The sequence below is a fragment of the Trachurus trachurus genome (genome assembly GCF_905171665.1).
Source record: "Trachurus trachurus genome assembly, chromosome: 3".
Classification (NCBI taxonomy): domain Eukaryota; kingdom Metazoa; phylum Chordata; class Actinopteri; order Carangiformes; family Carangidae; genus Trachurus; species Trachurus trachurus.
Genome location: NC_139893.1, coordinates 25,613,718 through 25,636,659, shown reverse-complemented (window position 1 = coordinate 25,636,659; position 22,942 = coordinate 25,613,718). Strand labels below are relative to the sequence as shown.

Genomic DNA, 22,942 nt, shown 5'->3' with positions numbered 1-22,942 from the left:
GTAACAGGGGATGTTGTTGCAGTTACATAAATGTTACTATGTGGTTGAGGGAAATATCAATGAAAAAGTAACTGAATGGGGGAGGCGGGGAGGAAGGGGAGAGGGGGGGCACAAACAGAGCGCGGGGGGAGAGGGGGAGAACGAGAGAGAGAGAGTGAGAGAGAAAGAGAGAGGGGGGGAGAGAGAGGGATGTAAATTGCATGCAAACCAAAGCCAGTGCGTACCTGCGGCGCGCCGAGGCGCTTGCTGCTTCCTCCGCGGCATGTCTGCTTCGGGGGCCCGGCGGGGAGTTCTCTGGCCCCGGTGATCCGAGGCTGCCTGGGGAATCCGCGGAGCTTTGATACACAGTTTTGCCCCCTGGGTGCGCTCTCAGGGCTCCCACATAGATCGGGGAGGGTGTGTGTGTAAGGAGGAGGAGAATGTGCAGTTTTGGAACACACACACAAAAAGAAATCAAGCCAGTAGATGCGAGGGTAAATTCAAAAAAAAAAAAGAAGAAGAAGTGAGAGAGTGGGAGGGAGGGGGAGAACCAGCGTGACTCCCCCGGTCGGCTGCTCTCTCTGTCGGTCGCTCGGTCGCTCTCTCGCCCGCTCCTACTTGGATGGACGCGGTGAGGGGCAGGAACAGAAGGGGTGCTCCGCGGTAGAAAAACAGAAACGGGGAGGTAAAAAAGCGTCTTGTGCCTCCGTGTGATCCTCTTTATTTGGCGTCGGAGGCTGCAACAGGCGAGCTTGAGGAGATAAAACCAAATGATCGCGTCAGTCAAAAGTCCGCAAACAAGGGGGACAACACATCAAGAGCTGACACAACTGAAGCCCTGCGCCTCCTCTACGGTTCAACCTCTCCGCCGCTGATAGGCGTCACGTAGCTCCCTGTCTCTCTCTCTCTCTCCCTCCCTCCCTCTCCCTACCCCCACCACCACCGCCGCCCCCCTCCACCCTTTGCCTCTCTTACCCCCTCTCACTCTTTCTGTCATTCACCACCTTATTGTAGCCCCGTTTATTCGGAGCGAGCGGTGTAATCAGAAGCCTGTGGCTCTGCTTTGAAATGTGCAGTAATATGTATCAGTCATATTGCAGATGGGAAGAGGAGCAGACATGCAGGCACATGGTAGTCTAACAAAAACACACACATATCTACAGTATCGGTCACAAACACACACGCACAGGCTGACAGCCTGATCTTGGACGGAAATGCATACTTACTTTACGGGCTGATCCTCCGCAGCCCTGTCCATGAGCTTCTTGCTTTCCCCCCTTCTGTCTCTCCCGGTAATCACGCACAATTCAAAGCCAAGAGGTGGACCAGATGAAACGTGCCTGAAACCATCTCATAAAAATCCATTCGCCTCTGGCCAAGTCCTGTCGCTGGTGAGATGAAAAAAAAAGCCACATGCGGCTTTTTCAGTTTTGTTAATTCTCAGGACCGATAGCGGAGGAGAAACGAGGAAGAGGAGGAGAAGGAGGAGGAGGAGGGGAAAAAGGAGGAGGTGACGGCTGGGACTCTGTCGCCCACACGCTTGCCCCTGCTGCCTGGCACGGTTAAATGTTATTTTGTCCGAGAGCGCTTTTGAAAAATCCGCTGAGGGCAAGTCACTCAGTCAGTAATGCATGCCTGAGCGCGTGCGCGCATGCGCGTGAGGGACGCGCGTGCTGGCGTACAGCTGCGTGTGTGTATGTGTGTGCGTGAATCGATGAGATACGTGCTTGATTGGGTCTCCCTTGTTGTAATAATGTACACGAGGAAGAGGAGGAGGAGGAGGAGATGACGGGCTCAGGCTGCTCCCATGCATGCAGGCTTTTGCTGGAGCGCACGGATCAACCGAGCTCTGGCCACTACTGCCAAACACTTTCTTGGCCGCTGATGGTACTTTTCTCCCCCTTTTTTTCTTCTTTACGTGGCCTGATAGGAGCTATTTAAATCAGCCACGCAGCGAATCAGATGTGTCTCCCAACACTGCGCTCCGCTCTCCTTCCTGCGCCTCAAGTGACCGGAGAAGCGCAAAAAATCCACCACCGAAGCGATGTCCCCGTTATTTGGCGCTCAATGGAATAAAGTACTTTTTTTCTTTCACAGGTAAGCTCTAAAAACCTTGACATGTAAGTTATTCAGATGTTTTCCGGAGATGCCGTTGCTCCGTTTTTCTTTCTTTACAGCGAGGAATAAAAGTTTTTGCCGTCAACTGAGTTGGTGGAAGTGGATAAAAAAAAATATTATCCTGTGTTTTTCAGGCAATCCTCGGAGTGGAACGCGTGGTGAAAACAAAGGATAAAAGACTCTTGGAGAGGGAATGGAAGAACAAGGGAGGGCACCAAGGGTGAGTTGCCAAAGGCTGTGTTTCGCTCTCCTCCTGTCTTCCTCTGCGCCAGATGTGGTGCTGCTGCGCCTCCTCTCTCACGCTCGTCAAAAGCCGGAGAAACAGCTTTTTTTTCTCTCGTCGGTTCCGTCGAGGGAATCAGATCTCCTCAGCAGTTTCTTCCCGTGTCGGTCGCTCCTCCGGTGAACCGGAGAGTCTCTCAGTTCCTCCTCCGTTCACCGGACTCGGTGGAAGGATTGATGATTGGTGACTCTCCGCCGATCGAGGATGTTTTCGCCCTAATCTCGCCGTGACTGTGTGCGCCGCTCCACCACTGCATGCCGTTAGATCCGCCCAAGCATCTGTCCGTCTTTCCATTGGCGCATCCATCAGTGTCACACACACACACACACACACACACACACACACACACACACACACACACACACACACACACACACACACAGCTGCCGTGCTCACATTCCTTGCGATGCTACAACACCCCCCTCCCCTCCCACCCCACAGTGTACAGTCAAACATAACACTCATGCACACACACAAACACAACTCGAGCGCGCACTCGTGGGCGATGGAGTGCTCTCCTCTCCGTCTGACTGACAAAGTCCACTTTCTCAGGAGCTCGTCAGCGAGCGCGCGGCGCGTTTTGTTTGGCATTTCCACAGTCCGAGTGTTTTTTCCCCTCACCTCGCGGCGACAACGCTTTACTCACCTTCTCAAATATTTAAGAGAAGAGTCAAGACCCAACTTGTATTTGGTCTCTGACTTCTGAGTCTTCTGGGAATACTTTTATTTTCTCAAATTAAGACATTTCCAAAATATTTCATGTCGAGCTCAGATGAGTTAAAAAAAAAGACATCTGAAACTAGCTCTCAGTAGAATTTAAAATGAGGGCATGGTGCACGTCTGTTTAATAACCAGGGCGATTGTGCGCTGAGGTGACCAGGCAAAAGGCGAGTTCTGCGTTTTGGTCAGCAGCAAATCATCTCATAGCATTTTTTATGGTTGTAATTAAGTAAAACTGATGAGGTCGCTTCCCAGCCTCCAAGTACAGATTAAAGTGGGTCTAGTTTAGAGTTTAATATGTCTACAGTCTAAACCCCGCCACACTCAAATCTAGCCTATTTGAAAAAATAATCTCAGTTTGATGAAATTATTTAATGTTATATTTGTTGTTGTTGTTGTTTTGTTTTGTTTTGTTTTGCTTTGTTTTGTTTTTAATTATTATTTACAGATATGAGATTTTATCTGCTCTCCTCTGAGAATTAAACTCCGTTGTGATTTTGGCACCTTGTGTCTGAACCATTCATTGTGGGGATATAGACTTACAGACACGACCCACTACGCCCACTTCAAAAGACACAGTGGGTTGTATGTGTCTTAGTGTGTATGTGCGGCGGGGTGGGGGTGTGTTAAGGTGTTGCCAACAGTTACCAAACTCCTGAACTTGAAACAAAAATGTTTTACCCCCCAAAAAAGATCTTTCTCATCTTGGTTGGATTCTCTTCATCTAAAGCCTAAGACCGGTTCCACTGTATTTAGGTCTCAGAGATTTGGACAACTCTGAGGGTGAACTGACTTCAGGTTGAAAAACTAACTCTGCTGTGTGCGGCCACCCAGTTTTTGGCCACATTTTCGCATTCAACTTGACATTAATGGAAGTTCTCTTCAGCCACTGACGTTTCAGATACAATCAGTACATTAAAGTACTGCTGAGACTCATGTACAAGTATCATTTATGAAGTGCCAGTAAAAGATTTTAGCCAGTCTACTGTGGTTAAATCAGTTATGTGACTTTTATTCTCCAATTTAAATTATCACTTCACCATATGCTTTATTGCGCTCGCGTGCGCGCGCACAACTGTGTGTGTGTAGAGAGAGAGAGAGAGTGCGTGTGTGTGTGTGTGTGTGTGTGTGTGTGTGTGTGTGTGTGTGTGTGTGTGTGTGTGTGTGTGTGTGTGTGTGTGTGTGTCGTTCGTTTTAAAAAGTCAGTGTCTTAATGAAACAGAAACAAGGTGATAGTTCGTTTCGACCTGGAAAAATATTCCGTTCGAAAAAAGCGACTAAAGTTAATTCAAATGTGCAATTACAGTAGGCTACGTGTGGTATGTTTGTGTGTGTCTGTGTGTGCGTGTGCGCGTGTGTGCATGTGAGAGACAGGCAGAAAAATAGACAGAAAGAGTCACTCTGCTCATTCATCTGAGTCACTGTATTAAAATCATACCCATAAAACTTTCCAAAACACGAAAAGTACTGTGAAAACGATGGATTTAAAGCTGCGTCGTGTTTAAGGCACTGAGAGAAAACTCAGAGCTGTTCCAAAAAAAGTAATTCAGGAAGCTGTATTTCATGGCAGGTAAAGCTGTGATTCATTAAATGAAAAAGGAAAAAGAAAAAGAAAAAAAATCTACAAATATTTTCCCCACTTTTTTCACGTGTCAAACTATTTGGAATCGAATTTTGTCGTTTGGGTGACACGAGGCATTTGATGATGCAGTTTAATCCATATGACTCCACTGTCAATTAGCCTATATAATTCTCACTGCATGACTATGGCGAGAAAAAAACTTTCTAACTTACCGTAAAGGGAATTTTGGTGAGAATACTGACCTCGTCTTTTTTATATGTATGTATATAAATGTAGCAAATCACCGCCCATTTATTTTTGTCCTGCTTGCGCCATACATAAAAATAAAAATACAGCATCACCAGATAAATAACATAGCAAATTATATTGTTAAATGCCAGTGGGCCTATAGGATAATTATCACACTACATATCACACTCGTGCGTTTTTATCCAATCACTTGTATTAAAACCAAGGTAATTTAACACTGACGCCTTTGGTTTAATGTTCAAGTCGCAGTGATAGTTTGAGCAGATTTACTTCTGCTCTCTGAAAACAATATGGATCACAGCGAAATAAATCTTCGGTGACATGTTGACTTCACTCTGTAAAGGCGGACTCGTACTGGAACACGATGACAGCCGCTTGCATGACTCATGTTTGAGTGTGTGAGACTCAGAATGAGAGAAGTAGGGACAATTTTAATATTGTTTCACCCAGCAATTAAGAAAGACCTCTTGTAATGCGCTATAACTATGAGCAGGCGCACACATTTTGGCCCAGACTAGTATAGGCTTTGCAAGATGACATTATCACGTTGTGTCACGTGTGCGCGTGCATGCTTGAAACTTCTGTTTTACTCATAGGCCAGTAATTTATGCGGTGTATTCCCGTGTGTGTGTGTGTGTGTGTGTGTGTGTGTGTGTGTGTGTGTGTGTGTGTGTGTGTGTGTGTGTGTGTGTGTGTGTGTGTTAAACGGGGGCTATATAGTGAAGGAGTCGGGTCCTCGCCTCTGCCCCCTGCAGCTGCTGGCTTTACGCACGAGTCCCAAAAAGCCTCCTCGCGGTCGCACGGCGTGGCACGCGTTTTGGCACTCACTCTAGAGGGAGTGAGTCCACATTTGATCCAGTCATTTAATATTAACGTTGTTATATAGTGACGAACAACAAAGTAAAGCCGAAATCCACCTAGAGTATATAGAGACTCCATCTAAGCAAACACACACACACACGAGAAAATGTAATGCTTTTTTGAGACAGTGTATAGACTTTATCATGAGTGTACCACCGGAAAATATATCCTTTTAGGTTCCATTCACACACTTTCTTCCAATGGGGGAATAATCAGTAAATACGAGTTTTAAAGTTCCAGTGCCATATCTGTCTGCTGAGACTTTGTCACAGTCCAGATTAGGCTTTAGTGAATTAACGCCCCCCCGCCCCTTACCCCCTTCTCAAAACGCAAATAGATGCGTTCGGTTGTGCAGAAACAGGCAGAGAGGTTTAGAGCACAACTCCTGTGATTTATCTCTGAGCTCCACCACTCTTCACCATCCGTGATTTACTCTTTTTTTTCTCTCGACCTTTTCTCTTTCTTCTCCTTCTTCCTCCTCTTCTATGATGATCACTTTGGCGTGGAGAGGCGGAGTGGCGCACCGGCTTCACGGCACACTGGTTTCTAGTAGAGTGGATAAAGAGCCAGAGGGAGGGACAGTTGGCAGAGCAGCTTGGAAAACCGCAGGAAAATGAAAAACGGAGGAAATAGTGTAATATACGACAGCACATGTCCCCTAAACACTAAACTATGGCACAGCCACTGGATCTTTGGGATAGTGGGACACTGACTGATAGATACACCAAAGGTGATCACAGTGTGTATTTCACCAATTAGCCTATATGTATAGTTCAGTGGAAGCTCCCCTTAATGATATTCTTCTTAAATACAAATAAAATCCCTTAAACACTCACACATGCCCTTTAAATCATAGCTGCTTTAAATTCTAGAAGAAGAAGAATCAAGATGTCGTAAAAAGTAGATTTGTAATGGGAAAAAATGAAATAATTTCTCTGTTATGATGAATAGACTAATGGGAGAAGCTCACAAACGTCCTCCAAACACCTCTTTTAGTTTGACATGTTTAGTTTTTTTTCTCTCTCTCTCTCTCAAAAATCTACTTTTTTTTCTTACCCTGTTTTTGATTTTCCTCATCTCAGCCTTAGGCCGTGCCCGTGGCTGTTGGCCAAACCCTCCTACGTAGCCCACCTCAATTTGAGACAGACTGTTTTATTATGTAGTGTTAAGGTTTTTGTCGATATCTGAATGACCTCCAAAGCCAAACCAAAAAAAAAGTAAAGGCACCTATTTGCATGAAGAGAGAATACAAAAAGGAGGCCAGGGTTAGACTCTCCTTAAATAACCTTAAAAGTTTCAAACTCCCACCAAAAACAAGATGAGCATTGACATGAAAAGCTGAAAAAGATGGAGTGGGTGCTCTCTCTCTTTCTCTCTCTCTCTTCTCTCTCTATCTATCCCTCCCTCCCCAGTGTCCTCCCTCCCTCCTGCCTCGTTGGGTGTGCTGCGGAGCTAGCAGGGTTGAGAGGGCAAGTGCTGACCAGCCCTCTTTCTTTCTTTCTCTGTCTGCTGTTACTAGGTCACCACACATGCACACACATATGCAACACACACACATACACACACACACACACACACACACACACACACACACACACACACACACACACACACACACACACACACACACACACACACGTACACACACACACACACATCTCTCCTTGCGGTCAGTGTTGCCACCAGGGAGAGGGGTAATTTAAGCCCTCCTTGATGTAGCCTATTCATCACTGTCCCGTGGCCTGTGCTTCAAAATTAAAGTCTGATCTACAAAGTTAGAGTGAAATGAGATAAAAATTGGCAGAGGTCACAGAGGGCCGGACCAGTCAAAGCACAAAAGCTGGGACCGGCTGCTGCTTTTATTATTTTTCTCTTTATTTGGTGAGTTGTGATTTTTGTTTTTTTGGGGTAGTGGACATTAAATCAGAGGAGGGACTTGTTGGGAACTTGTGGGGATGGCGAATCATCCTGGCAGATGCTTCGCAGCCTGACTCAGTAGCTATATGGTATTAGTGTGTAGAAAAACACCAATACAACTAAATCACAATTAAGATGTACTGTAAAAAGAAAAAAAGAAAATACGATTAGTCTCAAATATTTACACTCAAGCTTGCTTTTATTATCATATTAATTTTGTTAAAATCCTGAAATCAGTATTTCAAAATAAAATGTCAGGTCTAGACATTTGGAAACCTCAAATGTGAAAATGTTTTGTTTTTCCAGCAAAAATTACTTTTGGATTCTACAGTCTCCACAGCTATGTGCAACAATACTAATGGCACTAATTAAAAAAAAAAAAAACTTCTGACCTCGTTAAAACCCAATATACAGAAAGTGATTGAGGCAGTAATCACCCATCCTTCTGATACAAATTGATGAAGGTGACAAATCACTGTGCCATTATCGTGTTCAATAGAGAAATGTTTATGTTACATGGGTTATGTACGCATCATTTAGCTGCATAAAAAGAGTCAGTCAACACAATTACAAAATACAAAATACTCTGTCTGCAGTTGTGTGCCTGTGACCCAAACATAACATGTCATTCTCTGTAGCAGATGCTCATCAGTTTAAAATATTCCATTCTTCTTCATTTTTTCTTCATCAGCAATACATATTGACAAACGTCTTAAAATATCTAGCTGATGATACAATGTTAAGTATGTTTGTTGATCTGTTTGAGCCTTTTTTGAGATCTCCACAAGCACAAACATAACATTAAAGATGCAGTGAAATGTCACATATAGCACCTTTAACTTCCTCCATCAGGATCATTAGATGCCGAGGTAGAGGACGTGGCAGAAATGCATGTTTGGAAAATAAAGTTTTAGCTGATCTCCAAACACAGATTTGTGATCCTCGAGGTTGCTATGACTCACAAGTTAACAAGAACAAGGTCTTGCTTAACGTGCAATGTGACTGGATGAACAGATGTTTACGTCAAGTAATGGATGATCAGGGATCAAAGACAACGTTTTATCAAACCCTAACCCACAAATTTGGTGGGTTTTAATAAGTTAATACTGTAAGACATTTCGTCGACATTTTTAATAAACCTCAACAGTCACGAGAAGGAGTCTAAGAATGTATTTTTCTTTATACTTTAAGTGAAAATCAGTGTGTTTTCGATGGTACAACTCGTAAACTGAGTAAATTCACAGACGCGGGTATTTTTAGAAGGAGTAGGTATTTCTGAGGAAATGTTTGTGTCTAATGTCTGATGCAAGTCTGATGAGTTATACTGTTTATCAGTGTACAGTGTGATGGCGCACTGCTGAGTGAGTCACTGCTTCCTTCTTACTCTGTGTGTGTGTGTGTGTGTGTGTGTGTGTGTGTGTGTGTGTGCATGTATGTGTGCGGAAACCACGCTGACAGCTGCAGCTCATTACAGGCACTATTACTGATGGGGACTGCTGGGGGAAATTCCTTCTTCTAGAGAGCAAACCACCCTGTTTACCACACACACACACACACACACACACACACACACACACACACACACACACACACACACACACACACACACACACACACAGGTCTTGCTTATTCATAAACTAGAGCTGCAACATCTGTAACCGGAACAAAAAAAAAGAAGGAAAGATAGAAATATTTACTAAACATTTACTCCTGAGTGAAAAATGAGGAAATAGGAAACTACTTACATTAAAAAAATAAATAAAATTGTAACACGTCAGCATCTGTCCAGGTGCTGGACAGGTGAGGTATGAAATACATACAGTACCTCAGCCGTTCATAAATGACACCCCTCTACAAGTAGGTGTGTACATGCGTAAACACAGATATGGACACGTACACACAGCCACAGGGTGAGCAAACTTGAGATGAGATCACCGAAGCACTCTAAGCCTCGCTATATTGGCAAACACTCTCTCTCTCTCTCCCTCGCTCACACACACACACACACACACACACACACACACACACACACACACACACACACACACACATGCACAGCAACAGCGTATACAGTGTCCAGTGACGTTAATGAGAGGGCTGAAAGCCAGACACACATGTGCTAGAGTCATTAGGGAAGATTTCATAGCTACACTTCAGGCCACTACACTCCATTACTGTACTTCATTGGTTACACTGCTCGAAAATAGCGGTTTCTTAAAGTCAAGTTAAGGGACCACCAGGGCTCCTCTCAGAGCCCCGGGGAGTTCCTCTTTAAATAAAAAAAAAGACCAGTTACCTGTTTTTCTTCATGTTATTTATTTGAAGCACTACCCTGAAAGAAAACAAGGATCAGTCTTTATTAACTTACACAGGCTGTGACTGAAACATCCAGAACCTTTTACAGCACCGATTCAAAGTGTGGAGGCAAAATTAGGACACTTAGGACACAACACTCTTCATTTCTTGTCTTTGCTGTTATTATTCATGGTCCAGTGGCTGTAACAGCAGTAGAGGTAATAGATGTAGGTGAGGATGCAAATCACAAACAAGGAAACATGTCAGCCTCCTTCCACATTCAGATGGAAGGATGAAGCATATTTTTTTTCTTATTGTAAAGATCTCCCAGCTATCTTTGGAACTTTTCTACTCTTTTTTTAAAACTTATTTTTACTTTAATTTCTCTCCCTTTTTCTGGAGGGTCTAATGCATACATTTTAATTTAGATTGCAAAGAGCAGCAGAAAGCAAAATAATACTGTCATTTTTGGCAAAAGTACTACTCAAACTAAAGTAATTAGTGGGTTCGTTGGGTCTATTTTCTGACGGATTCCACAGTGATGCATGTGGGACTGATTCAAAATACAATGTTGCACTAATATTTATTCCAATGAAGGAAGTTGTGATCCAGTGTAGGGATAGTCTTTTGGAAAACAATGGAGCTCTGTGGTAAAGCTAAATCAGGCATTAGCCACACAGGCTCTAAAAGTAGAATCACTCTTAAATTATGAAAAACAAAATATCAACACTAACTTGTGCCAGATAGTTAACACCCAGTTTAACATTTCATTATAGTCTTTGGTTCCTGGCATCATCCTGGCAATGGTGAAAAAAAAAGAAGATATTTAGGCATCAGTCCTTCCTGTAGTAACACAACTTAAGGTTTAGTTTGCATTCATTTCATTTGAAAGCAGATTTGATATTGTTACCGGCTTCTACAAGGTTTGCAGCTTGGGCGCAAATGAGTGCATCATCAGCATAAATACAACATCTGAACTAGCTCTCGGTGATTTTGTAATTGCAACTGTAAGACTTGTTAATCAAAAAATAATTAAATAAATGAATAAAATATGTCTGTGGAGATTTATTATAAGCACATTCTGTCATAACCTAATAACACCATGCTCTGTCTCTATCCTTTCATGAAGAGAGAAGGAGAGATAGAGAGACGGTCCACTCCATGCTGTGATGTATCTGTTGCATTAATCAGCCTCTTAAATTGGAACGGGCTGCTTTTATTAATTATGTTCAGCGTGAGGATGATGGGGCCTCTCCCAACCATCCCTCCCTCCTCTTTTAGGCACACCAATCACTTTCAGGAAGATAGAAAGACAGTAGAGAGACAGGGGGAGAGAGGGAGAGAGAGCATCATTACAAGCAAATGAAAAAGGGATGACGCAAAAGAGAAAACAGCGAGGGAATGAAAAGTATTAAAATCTTTTTTTTTTTTTAATCAGAAGTGACACATGGGTGTTTGTATGCTTTAGTCTTATTGGCATTTCTGGCTTTAAAACATATTTACCTACAGGCAATATTAGTGGGAACATAATATCTACTACTACTCTACGACATCACAGTGATGGTGTAATAGCATTGAATTTCATCATCATTCTCTCTTCATCACTGCAAGAGAGAATGACTTTGATCTTTTATCACAAAACTATTAATTGCTCTTTAGGCATTATCAACATGCTTGTGGTCATATTTACTAATTTCTCAAATTTTGACGGACCATTGTTAAAGTGACCTGACTATTATAAAAGTATTTAAAGCATCTGAAAAATACAGCAGACTTAGGGCTGTCAATTGATTACAATGTTGAATTGAATTGTAGCAATGAGTATCCATAGGTAATCCCAATTCATCACAAATTATTCTCACCCACTTTATTTGTTAAAAATGTACCTAAAAAGCATATTTTTCAAGTGTATAGTAAAGAACAAATATACTTGCTTTATTCTTACATCAACATTATACATCAACATATATATATCAACATTTAACTTACATCAATTAAATATTGCGACAGAAACCCTCAAAAGGTTAGGGTTAGTTATTTGTGGTGTCTTCATTGTGACAGTGGCAGTGAGCCATAAACAGGAAAGTCAGGGACAGAGAGAGGGGATGACATGCAGCAAAGCACTGTACTGTATGTCGGATTTGAACCCATGGCCACTGTGTTTAGGTCAAAACTATGGAATGTAGTACTCTAACAGGTGAACCAATGGGGTGTCCCAACACTGTATTTGGCTATAAATTATATGCATGCTCAAACAGTGACATATTGGGGCCATTCAAGAGGTAACTGGTAGCTGAGATAGCTTAGCTTGTGACTGTGATTTTTCACTTTTCCAGCAACAGATTCATACTATGGGTTGGGCACTTAACAAAAATTAGCATTGTTATCACATTACCTTTGGCAGCCGACGATAAACCAAAATTCGGTAGTGATTTTTTTTTTTTTTTTTTTTACTCTGTGAACGTTAAAGGAACCACAGTGGGCCAAAGTTCAACTAGTAGGGCTATAAACTGTGGTGGTTGTTTAAAGCTGGCAGTTTGGATTAAAACCATTCGCCTCTGGTTTCTTCTCAGTTGTTAGCTTTTTGTCATCACCTCTTTCACTTTTGGATCTAATGATTCCCACCGGCCATCGCATATAGTGCTTAGTTGCATGCAATGCACGACACAGAGAAGGAAAAAGAGAGTGTGCTAGTGAGAAGAAAGAAAACAGTGGGGATTAGGAGGTCAGGTATCTCAATAATGTAATGTTACAACAATACATTGGGTCTGATGGATCAGGTGAAACTTTAACAGCCCTACATAAGCTTAGCTTCACCATGATACGGAATTAGTACTGGCTGTAAACATGCCACTAGGTCACAGGAACACTCTGGAGTCAAATGTGACATGTTTCAGAATGTATAGTGAGTGTGTGGGAGCCACTCCACACTAAGAGCTCAAATGGATACAAATCACAGTCCGATACTCGTCACATCAGCCCAAAGCTACTTGAGCTTCACCTGGGGCTTATCTTAGTGTGACATTCCCCCTGCTGATGTGCCAAAGCCACGATCACTCCTCACCCACTTCTACCCCACCACTGCCCAGAATTAGATACCTGCTAAATGGAAGGAGAGACAGATGAATATAACCATGGTAGAAAGATAAAGAGAGAGTGAAGCAGAGGAAGAGAGCGGGGAAATGAGCACATGTTTGGCCTCTGTGGGATTTTGCATGCATGCAGAATGCATCTGCTTTTATGTTAACCAGCTTCAGCAAGACCAAAAAAAAGAGTGTTTATATGTGTGTGTATGTTGTGGGGGTCTGTGGCTTTTTGTATTTGTGAGGTTTAGGTTTTTGTTCTTGTATTAGTGGATGGTTACAAATATTTATGGTTGGGGTTCAGGACCTACTTTCAGCAGCTCAAATGCATCTATAGGCAACACATTTTGTGGGATTCAGTTTCTCATCAAGAGGAAATAATTGAATGAATCTGTGAAATTTTCATATAGAAAGCATCTGCAAAATGTTGTACCAACAACTTAATCAGCTCCAGGTCAGCTAAAGCACAATTAACAACATAATGGTGTCGTTTAAGGAATTCAAAGCACATGATTAAGGCTGATCAAAGATTGTGGTTTTCATTTAATACCAAAACGTGAATGTTGACTTGTTCAGAGTAATTAAACTATTCAACTGAAAGAAGAAAAAAAAATGCCAACAGAATAGCGAATGACAAACATTCTATCATGTCATAAAAGTGGCTAACTGACAGATGTGCATTTTGGCTCATGATACACTATCATATTTTGTTTAGCATGTTAAAGTATCCATAATGAGGACATTGCTTTTGTTATGAGAAGACTTCAGAGGCAAGTTCATCATCTGATCAAAGAGAACAGGACCTGGGTTGAGTGCAAAGCAGAGAAGATAGTGTGAGAGGGAGGGCAACCAGCAGGGTCTGAGGAAGTGGAGGCAGAGGACGGGGAGGTCAGTCTGCGGCTGTCCAAGGAGCAGATGTTCTTTTTCTTTTTTTTTCTTCTTCTTCCAGGAGGGCATAGACACTAATACAAAATATATATGTATGTATTTATTTATTTATTCATTATTCAGGACAATCCGTACAAATCAAATCTTGAATATGTCAGATTTTTTTCTTTCCACTCAGGTCATCAATACTGTATTTACATGTTGTACTAATAATGACAACCAAATCTGGTATGACAATGTTTAAATGTTTATTTTCTTGAACACAATGAAATACAACATAATACATAAAAGTTGAGTCTATATGTGTGTGTGTATTGTTGTTCATATATGTATTTAAAATTTGAACTTGCTTTTACTCATAAGTTACTTAGTCAAGTTCAAGCTACTACATAATTTAACCACAAACTGTAATTAGCTAGCTATGCTGGTGAATTAGTAAGTTCCCCACAAAACTAAACAAAATACAGGAGCCATGACATCACCTTCCAAGGCCCACAACTCGCTCAGTTGTTGCTATCATTGAAAAACCATACAACTTTACTCTAGTTTGACCTCTTACTTAATCCAACCTCTTTGTGACCTTGGTCATTTCTTCTTCTGTCATTATTTGTGTGCTTTGTTCAGGAATGTAAGGTGCTGTAGGAAGTTACACAGTAGCTCAAACTGGAATTTTTTAAATTTTATTTTATATTCTGATACCCTTGAGTGACAAACCTGCAAGCGTTATAGCAATATACCGTACTGTATCTGCCTTACCTTGTGGAAAACTGTCACATGCAATGAGTTCACAAACAGAATGTGCAGATAGAAACAAATGAAATGATTGGACAGGTTTATTACAGGACAGCTGCAATGGATGGTCTTCTTTATATGGCCATCATGACCATTTGATCTATTGATTTTTTCGGTATAGAAAAATCAATAGATCAAAGAAAAAAAATCCATATTATGATATAAGAAAAAAAACACACTGAAAGGTGTCAAAATTATATCATGAAATGAAGGACAATCTGTTGTAGTTCATCCCTCCAGTAAAGTTCTGAAGACTTGGAGAAGTGTTGAGCTCTTCTGGTGGCTCACAATGGACCAGCACCTCCCTAGTCACTTGGTGTTTGGTTTTTCCTATTAACAGTAGGGATGAGTTGGAATTAATAGTATGTAATAAAATCCCACCTATCTCACATTCTCTACAGCCTCAAGAGAAACGTCTTTCATTTTACATAAGCATTAGCGTTCCAAGCACCCCCCACCCCCCTTGTCCTAATGTAAACTCGTGTTGACCTCACGTTCAACCAACATCCATAAGCCATGCATGCACAGTAAATAGGATACTGTATTAAATGTGTACACCCTGGGGTGCACTGGCCACAGGTGCCCCTGGGCCCTGTGAAGATGCTAGCTGACTTGACATTCGTGTTGGAGCCACGTCTGCTCCATGCCTGTCTGAATTAGTGCCTCACTGCCGGGCCGAAACGGCCGGCAATCTGCCTTACCTCGGGGGAGGCGAGAGGAGAGGTCAATATGCTCAAATGATTTTCCACTTCTGCAGAGAGGGAGTAGTCCTAGCTTTAGGATATTCAGTGACACAGAGTATTGTTTACTGGCATGATATTCTCGATGCGACCCCCCCCCACCCCCACCTCCCGCACCTCAAACACTGAGATGTGGATTTTCATCAGCACTAGTGATGACTGATGGTTGAGGAAATAGGAAGCAGCGTCCTCAACAGTGAACAGATGCTGACCAGCAGATCACCATCAACAGACATCTGAAGTTTTGGACATCGAATAGTCTGTGTGTGTGTGTGTGTGTGTGTGTGTAATCCAACAGAGTCTGTGAGGGCTTTCCCTCTGTAGTGTCAACCTCCCAGAGAGAGGATCAAGTGCTAAGCTGGGGACTCAGGGACTCAGTGTGCCGGGTGTGTATCTGTATGTATTTATTTGTGTGTGTGTGTGTGTGTGTGTGTGTGTGTGTGTGTGTGTGTGTGTGTGTGTGTGTGTGTGTGTGTGTGTGTGTGTGTGTGTGTCAATAGCCCACACTTGTGGTTTTAAGGATTGAGAAAGTGATATATCCTTTTATCTGTTACCGTGGATGACCGCAAGCCTGACCAGAGTTGGCCCTGCAAGACTAAATCCACACACTCAAAGGATGGATCAGTATATGTGTGTGTGTATGATTTTAAGCGTGTGTGTGTTTGGATGTTCAAAGGTGCATCACGGAGCCGGTCTCTTCCCTTGAGGGGGAAGCGCAGAGTTGAAAGGTCAAATACACATGTGGGGGGTCAGTGAGCACCCTGGCAAGCAGAACAGAAACCTTTTATAAACAGAAACACAAGGATCAGTTAATGTGTGTGTGTGTGTGCGGGCGTGTGTGAAGTGATTATACCAGTATATATTAGTTTTTCACTGCATTTAGATGTACAAGATTCAATGTTGAAGCAACTTATTAGGAACATCTGTACACCTGCTTATTCATGCTGTTCTTGCAATCAGCAATGCAGAAAATCATGATGACTGTTGGTGGCCAGATGGTTTCAGTATTTCTAAGACGTATCTCCTTGGATTTTCACACACCACAGTCTCCAGAGCTTTTACTCAGAATGGTGCAAAACCAGCTCAGAGAAAGGCTACAGAAACTCAGATAACCCAGATAGATAATCACTCTTCACAACTGTGATGAGCAGAAAAGACTTATAGTGAACAACATGTCCAACCTTGAGGTGTAGACAGGAGACAACCAGTGGACACAGAGTCACCAACACTGGACGGTTGAAGACTGAAACCATGATGATGAATGTGGAGGGTTTTCTTGTCATATTTTGAGCCCCTTAAATTGAATATTTGCAAAGTATCTATACTGGTGAACATAAAGTTGGAACTGAGCATCATCTAGATAAATATACAGATGCTTAATAGTTCCTTTGTGTATTTTACCCAGGGATGTGATAGATTGTCATGGAACTATTAACAGATACCATATAAAATACAAATGACAACTTCATTAAATATAATAAATATAAAATATTTCTGTTAAAGAAACAAAATTCTGTATTGAATTAGCTACTATTATAAAAGATAAATAAAGAAGATATAGCCTACTAAGCACTGACATATAACTTTTATTTTTGTTTTGATCAATTGTATCTTGGGGCAATTTGACTCAGAACCATTAGATTAATGTGTGCAAACACTGAATACAACATATGGGCTAAACATGCCGGCTGACAACTTCTTGAGATGTGGTTTCGTCAATTATATTTTCTTTTCCCCTAATAAACAATTTTACAGAGCAAATGAAAAAGACAGTCATAGCTCCTTATTACTGACTAACATAAAGTGAAATATGCCATATGTCATGTTAAATCATACTAGTCGTATAAATAAGTTATTGTATTAGTTACTGTGACCATGTGGATACCATGGTTATGTCTTTTATCCAATAAACCCCTCTCTCTCTCTTTCTCGCCATGCTTTATATATGTATATATATTAATAAAGTACAGTGATCTCAACCCAACCAGCTACATAGTTGCGACAGAAGCATGACTTTCATTTATGAGGCAATCCTCTCTGCAGGAATATAAGGATGCACAATCAATGTGATTTTACCTCTCATAACGTATTATACTGTGGTTTATGCTGTTGTAGTGGGAGGTGCATGTCAGGGGGTGTGGTGGGGGCTTTTTGACAGCACAGGGAGAAATGTGTTAAAAGCCAAAGCGTGTTTGTCATTGTGTTTTCACAGCTACGCTCTAAACTACAACAAGAGTCGGTGTTACCACGAGGACAAAAGGACAACTCAGATTGGTAACATCTCATCTCTTGTCCTCTCTCTTTCTTATTCTTTGTTTTGCAGGTTGGTGCAGAGATTTGTGAGATTCGGATCCACCAGGACTCCACCCAAACGAATAAACTACCTGGGTATGAGAGAACATCTGCACACACACACACACACACACACACACACATGCACTTAGGTGCAAAGAAACACAGTCATCTGTTAAAAGGAGTGAACACATCACTCTTTGCTAAGTAGAAGCTTCAGTCATCTCCCCTTCCTCGCTTTTTCATCTGTCCATGTCATTCTTCACTACTTCACTTTCACATTAACCATCAGTTAGTCTCTCTCTCACACACACACACACACACCTCCTCACATCAGCCATCAGTTTGTCCGACAGATACATAAATGTACATCTTCACATTCACACACAGACCAACCCCTTTACATCACACGTCAGATCTTCCAAGAATCACACACACCGATGCACACACATAAACACACACACACACACACACACACACACATCAGGTCTATCTTTTAGGCTGAGGGTGAAAGGGGTTTGTTGGCAGCAGGAGGGGTTGACAGGGAAGAAGAGGAAGTACACAGGAAGTACATTAGTTCTCACTCCCATGTCTTCTCCACCTTTTCACGTCTTATCACCACCCGACGTCTCAGACCCCGGCCAAGCTGCTCCTCCTCCTCATCCCACCCCTTTCCCTTTTTCTCTTTCTGTCTCTCTCTTTCTCACACACGCCTCTAAAAATGACTTCCGTGCTCCACTTTAGTGTCGGGCTCTGGGATCTAGATGACACTTGGCAAGCCACAGAAGCCGCAAGACAACTGGATGAAATATTTAAATGAAAGACGGCAGGGGTAGGAGAGGTGAAGAAAGGAGGGGGGTGGGGGGGGATGAATAAAGGACAGAGGACGAGGGAAGGAGAGAGTGACGATCCTCAGATGGTGAGCAGAGTGTGAGGGATTTCTTGGCAGAGAGAGGGCCGTGTGACAAGAAGTGCAGATGAATTGGCTTTTACCTACAAAGTAGCCTGAAGAGATATATTCCAATATAGTCTGAGATCACATTGCTTTATCTTGGAATCATCAGCGATTCTTAGTATGTGTCAAAATCCTCTCAGAGGTGTGCCAGCTCAGCTGCTTGGAGGACAGCATTTTAAAAACATAACCAAATGAGATTTAACTTTGTCATAACAGTTTGATGACTTTAGATTCAATTGGACTTCATTGTCAGCGAGACTAAAATGCTGTGTCCTGATTCAGAGGCTAGATCCAGAGGCTGCATTTGAAGAATGTTTGCGTAGTTTTGAATGAAGCCGAGAAATGCAGCCTAATTTTTCTGAACAGAAAAGGCTCCATTGGATGACCCACCCTAACTCAAGATTCAGTTTGTGCCAGTGGTGAAAATAATGTCAACAAAAAGAATAGACAAATGTAAATAGAAGTAAGCTCAGTTGACTAGATAACGGTACGATTGTTAAAAAACTACAACAGGCCTTGAAACATGTTTTTTTCAAAGGTTACATGAAGTTAAGACAGTATAGTAGCACTTTGTTGTACAAAAAGGAGGGGTAGGCACAGGTGGTGATTCAAACGATAAATCCTCTGTAAGGTAGACCATTGTATGTTAGTTTGGCCTTCGTGGTCAACAACAGCTTGATCATGTCCCCTAAAGGATGGAGCCCCATACCAGCTACTTTGTAAGGCTACTAAATGCAAATGATTGCAGGTATAATGTGTGCTACATTCACCATAAGGTTAATATGCTAGCATGTTATGACATGCATGGTAACAAATGCTAGACCTTCTCTTCAGTAGTAGTAGTGGTGAGGAAAATCTTTGAAGAGGCAGAAACCTCAAGCTGAACCAGAATCAGGGTGAGCGACCATCTGCCTCAACCAGTTGGGTTGGAGTTGGGTTGGACTGAAAATATATATAAATACTGATGAAAGCAAACAAATAACACTAATAATAATAGCACTGAGGCTGATTGGGAATTAATTGGTTTTGCTGAAATCTGGTCAAAAACACCATCCTAAAGGGAACACGAATATCCAACATCCCCAACATATTTCATTCAAAACCATAAATATATAGGTATTTTTTACTGAATGATTAAATATTAATATTATATATTGCAGAAATATGACCAAATAGTATATCTACCACAGAATTCTTTCTCTGGGATCATGAATGTTATGTAATTATATTATTTTAATCTGGACCAATGTGATGGAGCAACAGACCGACATTGCAATCTATAAAGGTATGATACCAGCATAAATTAAACATTCATGCAGCACAGTTCTGGCAAGCCATTAACACTTTGTATTGGCTTAATTTTAGTTTTACTTTTTAATAGTAACTCAACGCAGTGTACTGCAGACTTAAGGCAACATTTATTAACTGACTGTGATGACCTGTGAATGGGAAAGAGAAGAGGTGGGACAGTTATAGAAGGAAGCAGAGAACATTTTTGTCACATAGTTTTTACTTTCATTGTTATGTATTTATATAAAGAAATAGTCATATTCAGCAATTAATGCTTTGATTATGAACAATAGAAAAAAGAGAAATTTTTAATATTAGGAGGATGTTACCTTTAAAATCAGGAAGTTTTGATATTATTGATAAACAATGACATACAGTATTGATGCATAAAACACGACTATATGTTTTTTTTGTTCTGAGATATGAAAACTGAAGCTCAGTATTTCAAAACTAAGATTTGATTCAGTCTCCCAAGCGAATAAAAAAACAACACAATAAAGGACCACTTATAAATAAATGTGTGTGTGTGTGTGTGTGTGTGTGTGTGTGTGTGTGTGTGTGTGTGTGTGTGTGTGTGTGTGTGTGTGTGTTTCATTCAGTCACCCACACTTACTTTATATGCTCTTTGTAATTACTTTCTTAAGAAGCCGTAAGAGCAGAGCTGCATGCTAGTTATGCAAAGGCTTATTGAAGGTGCATGTATGTGTGTTTATCATTGTGTGTGTGTTTGTGTGTAGCCCTTTGTGCATATTCTGCATATACATTATTTTACTGTGGTGCACATCTGCAACATGCGTGCATGGGTTTGTGTTTACTGTATAATTTATGCCTCTTTATGCTGCATTACTGCCTTGTACGACCTCCATCACGGCTCAGAAACTGTGCTTATTGCAAAGCTGGACATCAGGCCTGTCTGCCAAAGAAGCACTATAGGCAAGAAAAGTAATACAATAAAAGTGCTTTGTTCTGTAGTGTTTAAATCATTTGAAAGAAAAGGTCAATAAAAATGAAGTTTTGTTATGAAAAGTGTGTGATATTCTTTGTATTTTACATGCATCACTGTATATTATACTCCCTTCCCTGGAATTGTTTCAGTGGTTTAAAAAACTGCTCCCACGTTTTGTTACCGCACACGCACCATGAATCACAGATTTATGAAGATTATGGTTTGAATAAATTGTCAAAAAAGACAGCATGGAATAGAACAAATGTGTAGCACATGCTGACATCACACAAGATCAGAGCTTTTAGAGCAGCTCCAGGTCATAGTGAACAATGTGAACGAGATATGCACAAGTAAACTGGAGCAAAAAAGAAAAAAAAAAAGTGGCAGTGTATATATATATATTACATTCATATCATTTTTCTGGTTATTGTAGCAAAAAGAGGGGGGGTGGGGGGTCGGGGTTATTCATTACTCTCCAGAACAGATTATGCATGCAGTAATGAAAATGCTAACGTATTGCCATCCAGTAGTTCAGAGTAAAGTATTACTTCAAATAAACATTCTGTTTCCCAGTGCTGGAGCTTTGTGAATAAATGGAACAGAGGGGTTTTCTCCTGTGCTGATTGGGTGCAGATGTGAGCTCCGGTCTGGGTTTGGTTAAAGTCCTGCTGCCAGGAATATTCGCTACAATTCAATAAATAGAGCTGTTAGGAGCGAGGCATTTCCTTGTCACCATGTCAAGGTTTCAGAGCGGATGTTTCACGCTGGGTGTTTTCACTCCATCCATAGTGTATTTAATGTTTAGCTTTTGCGCTCAGCTCGATATAAAACACTGGAGAACGGCAAAAGCTGCAGACATGGATCAAATAATGTCGTTGAACTTGAATTTAGACTTGGATTTATACATTTATGTTTTGAGTTTATATCATTTTTAACACTTTTTATTCACGGGTGGTGTGATATGCAAACACCTTGTAGTGGAACAACTTTAGACCACAGGTCAGCAGAGCAACGTATGCATACGCCTGTACAGCACATACTGTAGGGCCAAATGGGCCCATGGTACATTGCAAAGAACCAGTCATTATATTTATCATGCATTTCAGTTGTGTTGCATGCAATTTATAATTTACATTGCAGTATGCTATGATTTATCAGATTTGTTCCACGTGTCATCAAGGTCAGCACCAAAATATTTATTCCTACTGTATTTGATTTTGTTTGTGAAGTTGTCATCACTCATAAGCAGTTGGTTATAATTCATGCAATTATATTTATGCTTATCCAAAATTAGGGTTATTCAAACTGCTATTCTCTGTGCAATGTATATAATATGAAGTTATGTTCAAATGATTTAAAAAAAAATGAATTAATAAAAAAATAAATGTTTTGAGGGGTATGAAAATATTTGTTTTATCTGAGGTTGGGTTAACTATGGTTTTAATGGTTTGTCCTGTCTAAATCCAAACTCAACAGCAAGTCCATGTTTTACAAATGAAAAATAGATGAAAATAAAAAGCAAAGAAAGTGCAGAGAAAATAAAACGCTACACCTTTCTGAGTATTTAAGGGCGACTTATTCATCCAAATTGGCCTCACATCACACAACTCTATACCCGTGTCCTTACCTCCTCCCATACAATCCTCTTCTCTCTCCTCCTCTTCCTCCTCCCCCCATTCCTCCCTCTTTTCCCTTCTCCTCCCCTGCGCCCATCTTCTAGGTGATCAAATCATCGTATGGAGAAATCCTGGTGATCCAAGAGGGCCGGGTAGAAAGGTCACGGAGAGAGTCCGTAAAATGGATGAAGCCTAATGATTAGCTCAACCTTTGCGTAATCAATAATCATTTATCCAACAATATCACCGGCAGCCATAGCCCCATTTGCCATTAACCTCAGTGGTGAGGAGAGAGGCAGTATTGTTTCCTCTGGCAGCTTTATGGCACTCAGATGA

General features: G+C 41.4%; 1 protein-coding gene and 1 long non-coding RNA gene across 2 annotated transcripts in view; one reads left to right on the top strand and one right to left on the bottom strand.

Annotated features, from left to right (window-relative positions):
* tshz3b (teashirt zinc finger homeobox 3b) overlaps positions 1 to 264 on the bottom strand; it is a gene marked incomplete at its 5' end in the record, with an annotated part of 36,036 nt that extends 35,772 nt beyond the window's left edge. Inside the window, one exon of the mRNA XM_083969278.1 lies at positions 225 to 264. Coding sequence (XP_083825404.1) covers positions 225 to 264 — 40 coding nt within the window. The remainder of the gene's footprint in view (positions 1 to 224) is intronic.
* Positions 265 to 1,778: 1,514 nt separating this feature from the next.
* Positions 1,779 to 22,815, top strand: LOC311005934. Its single transcript, XR_014596367.1, has 4 exons — positions 1,779 to 2,076; positions 2,232 to 2,317; positions 17,831 to 17,895; positions 22,711 to 22,815. It is a non-coding gene; the product is annotated as an uncharacterized lncRNA (long non-coding RNA).
* The last annotated feature ends 127 nt before the right edge of the window (positions 22,816 to 22,942 follow it).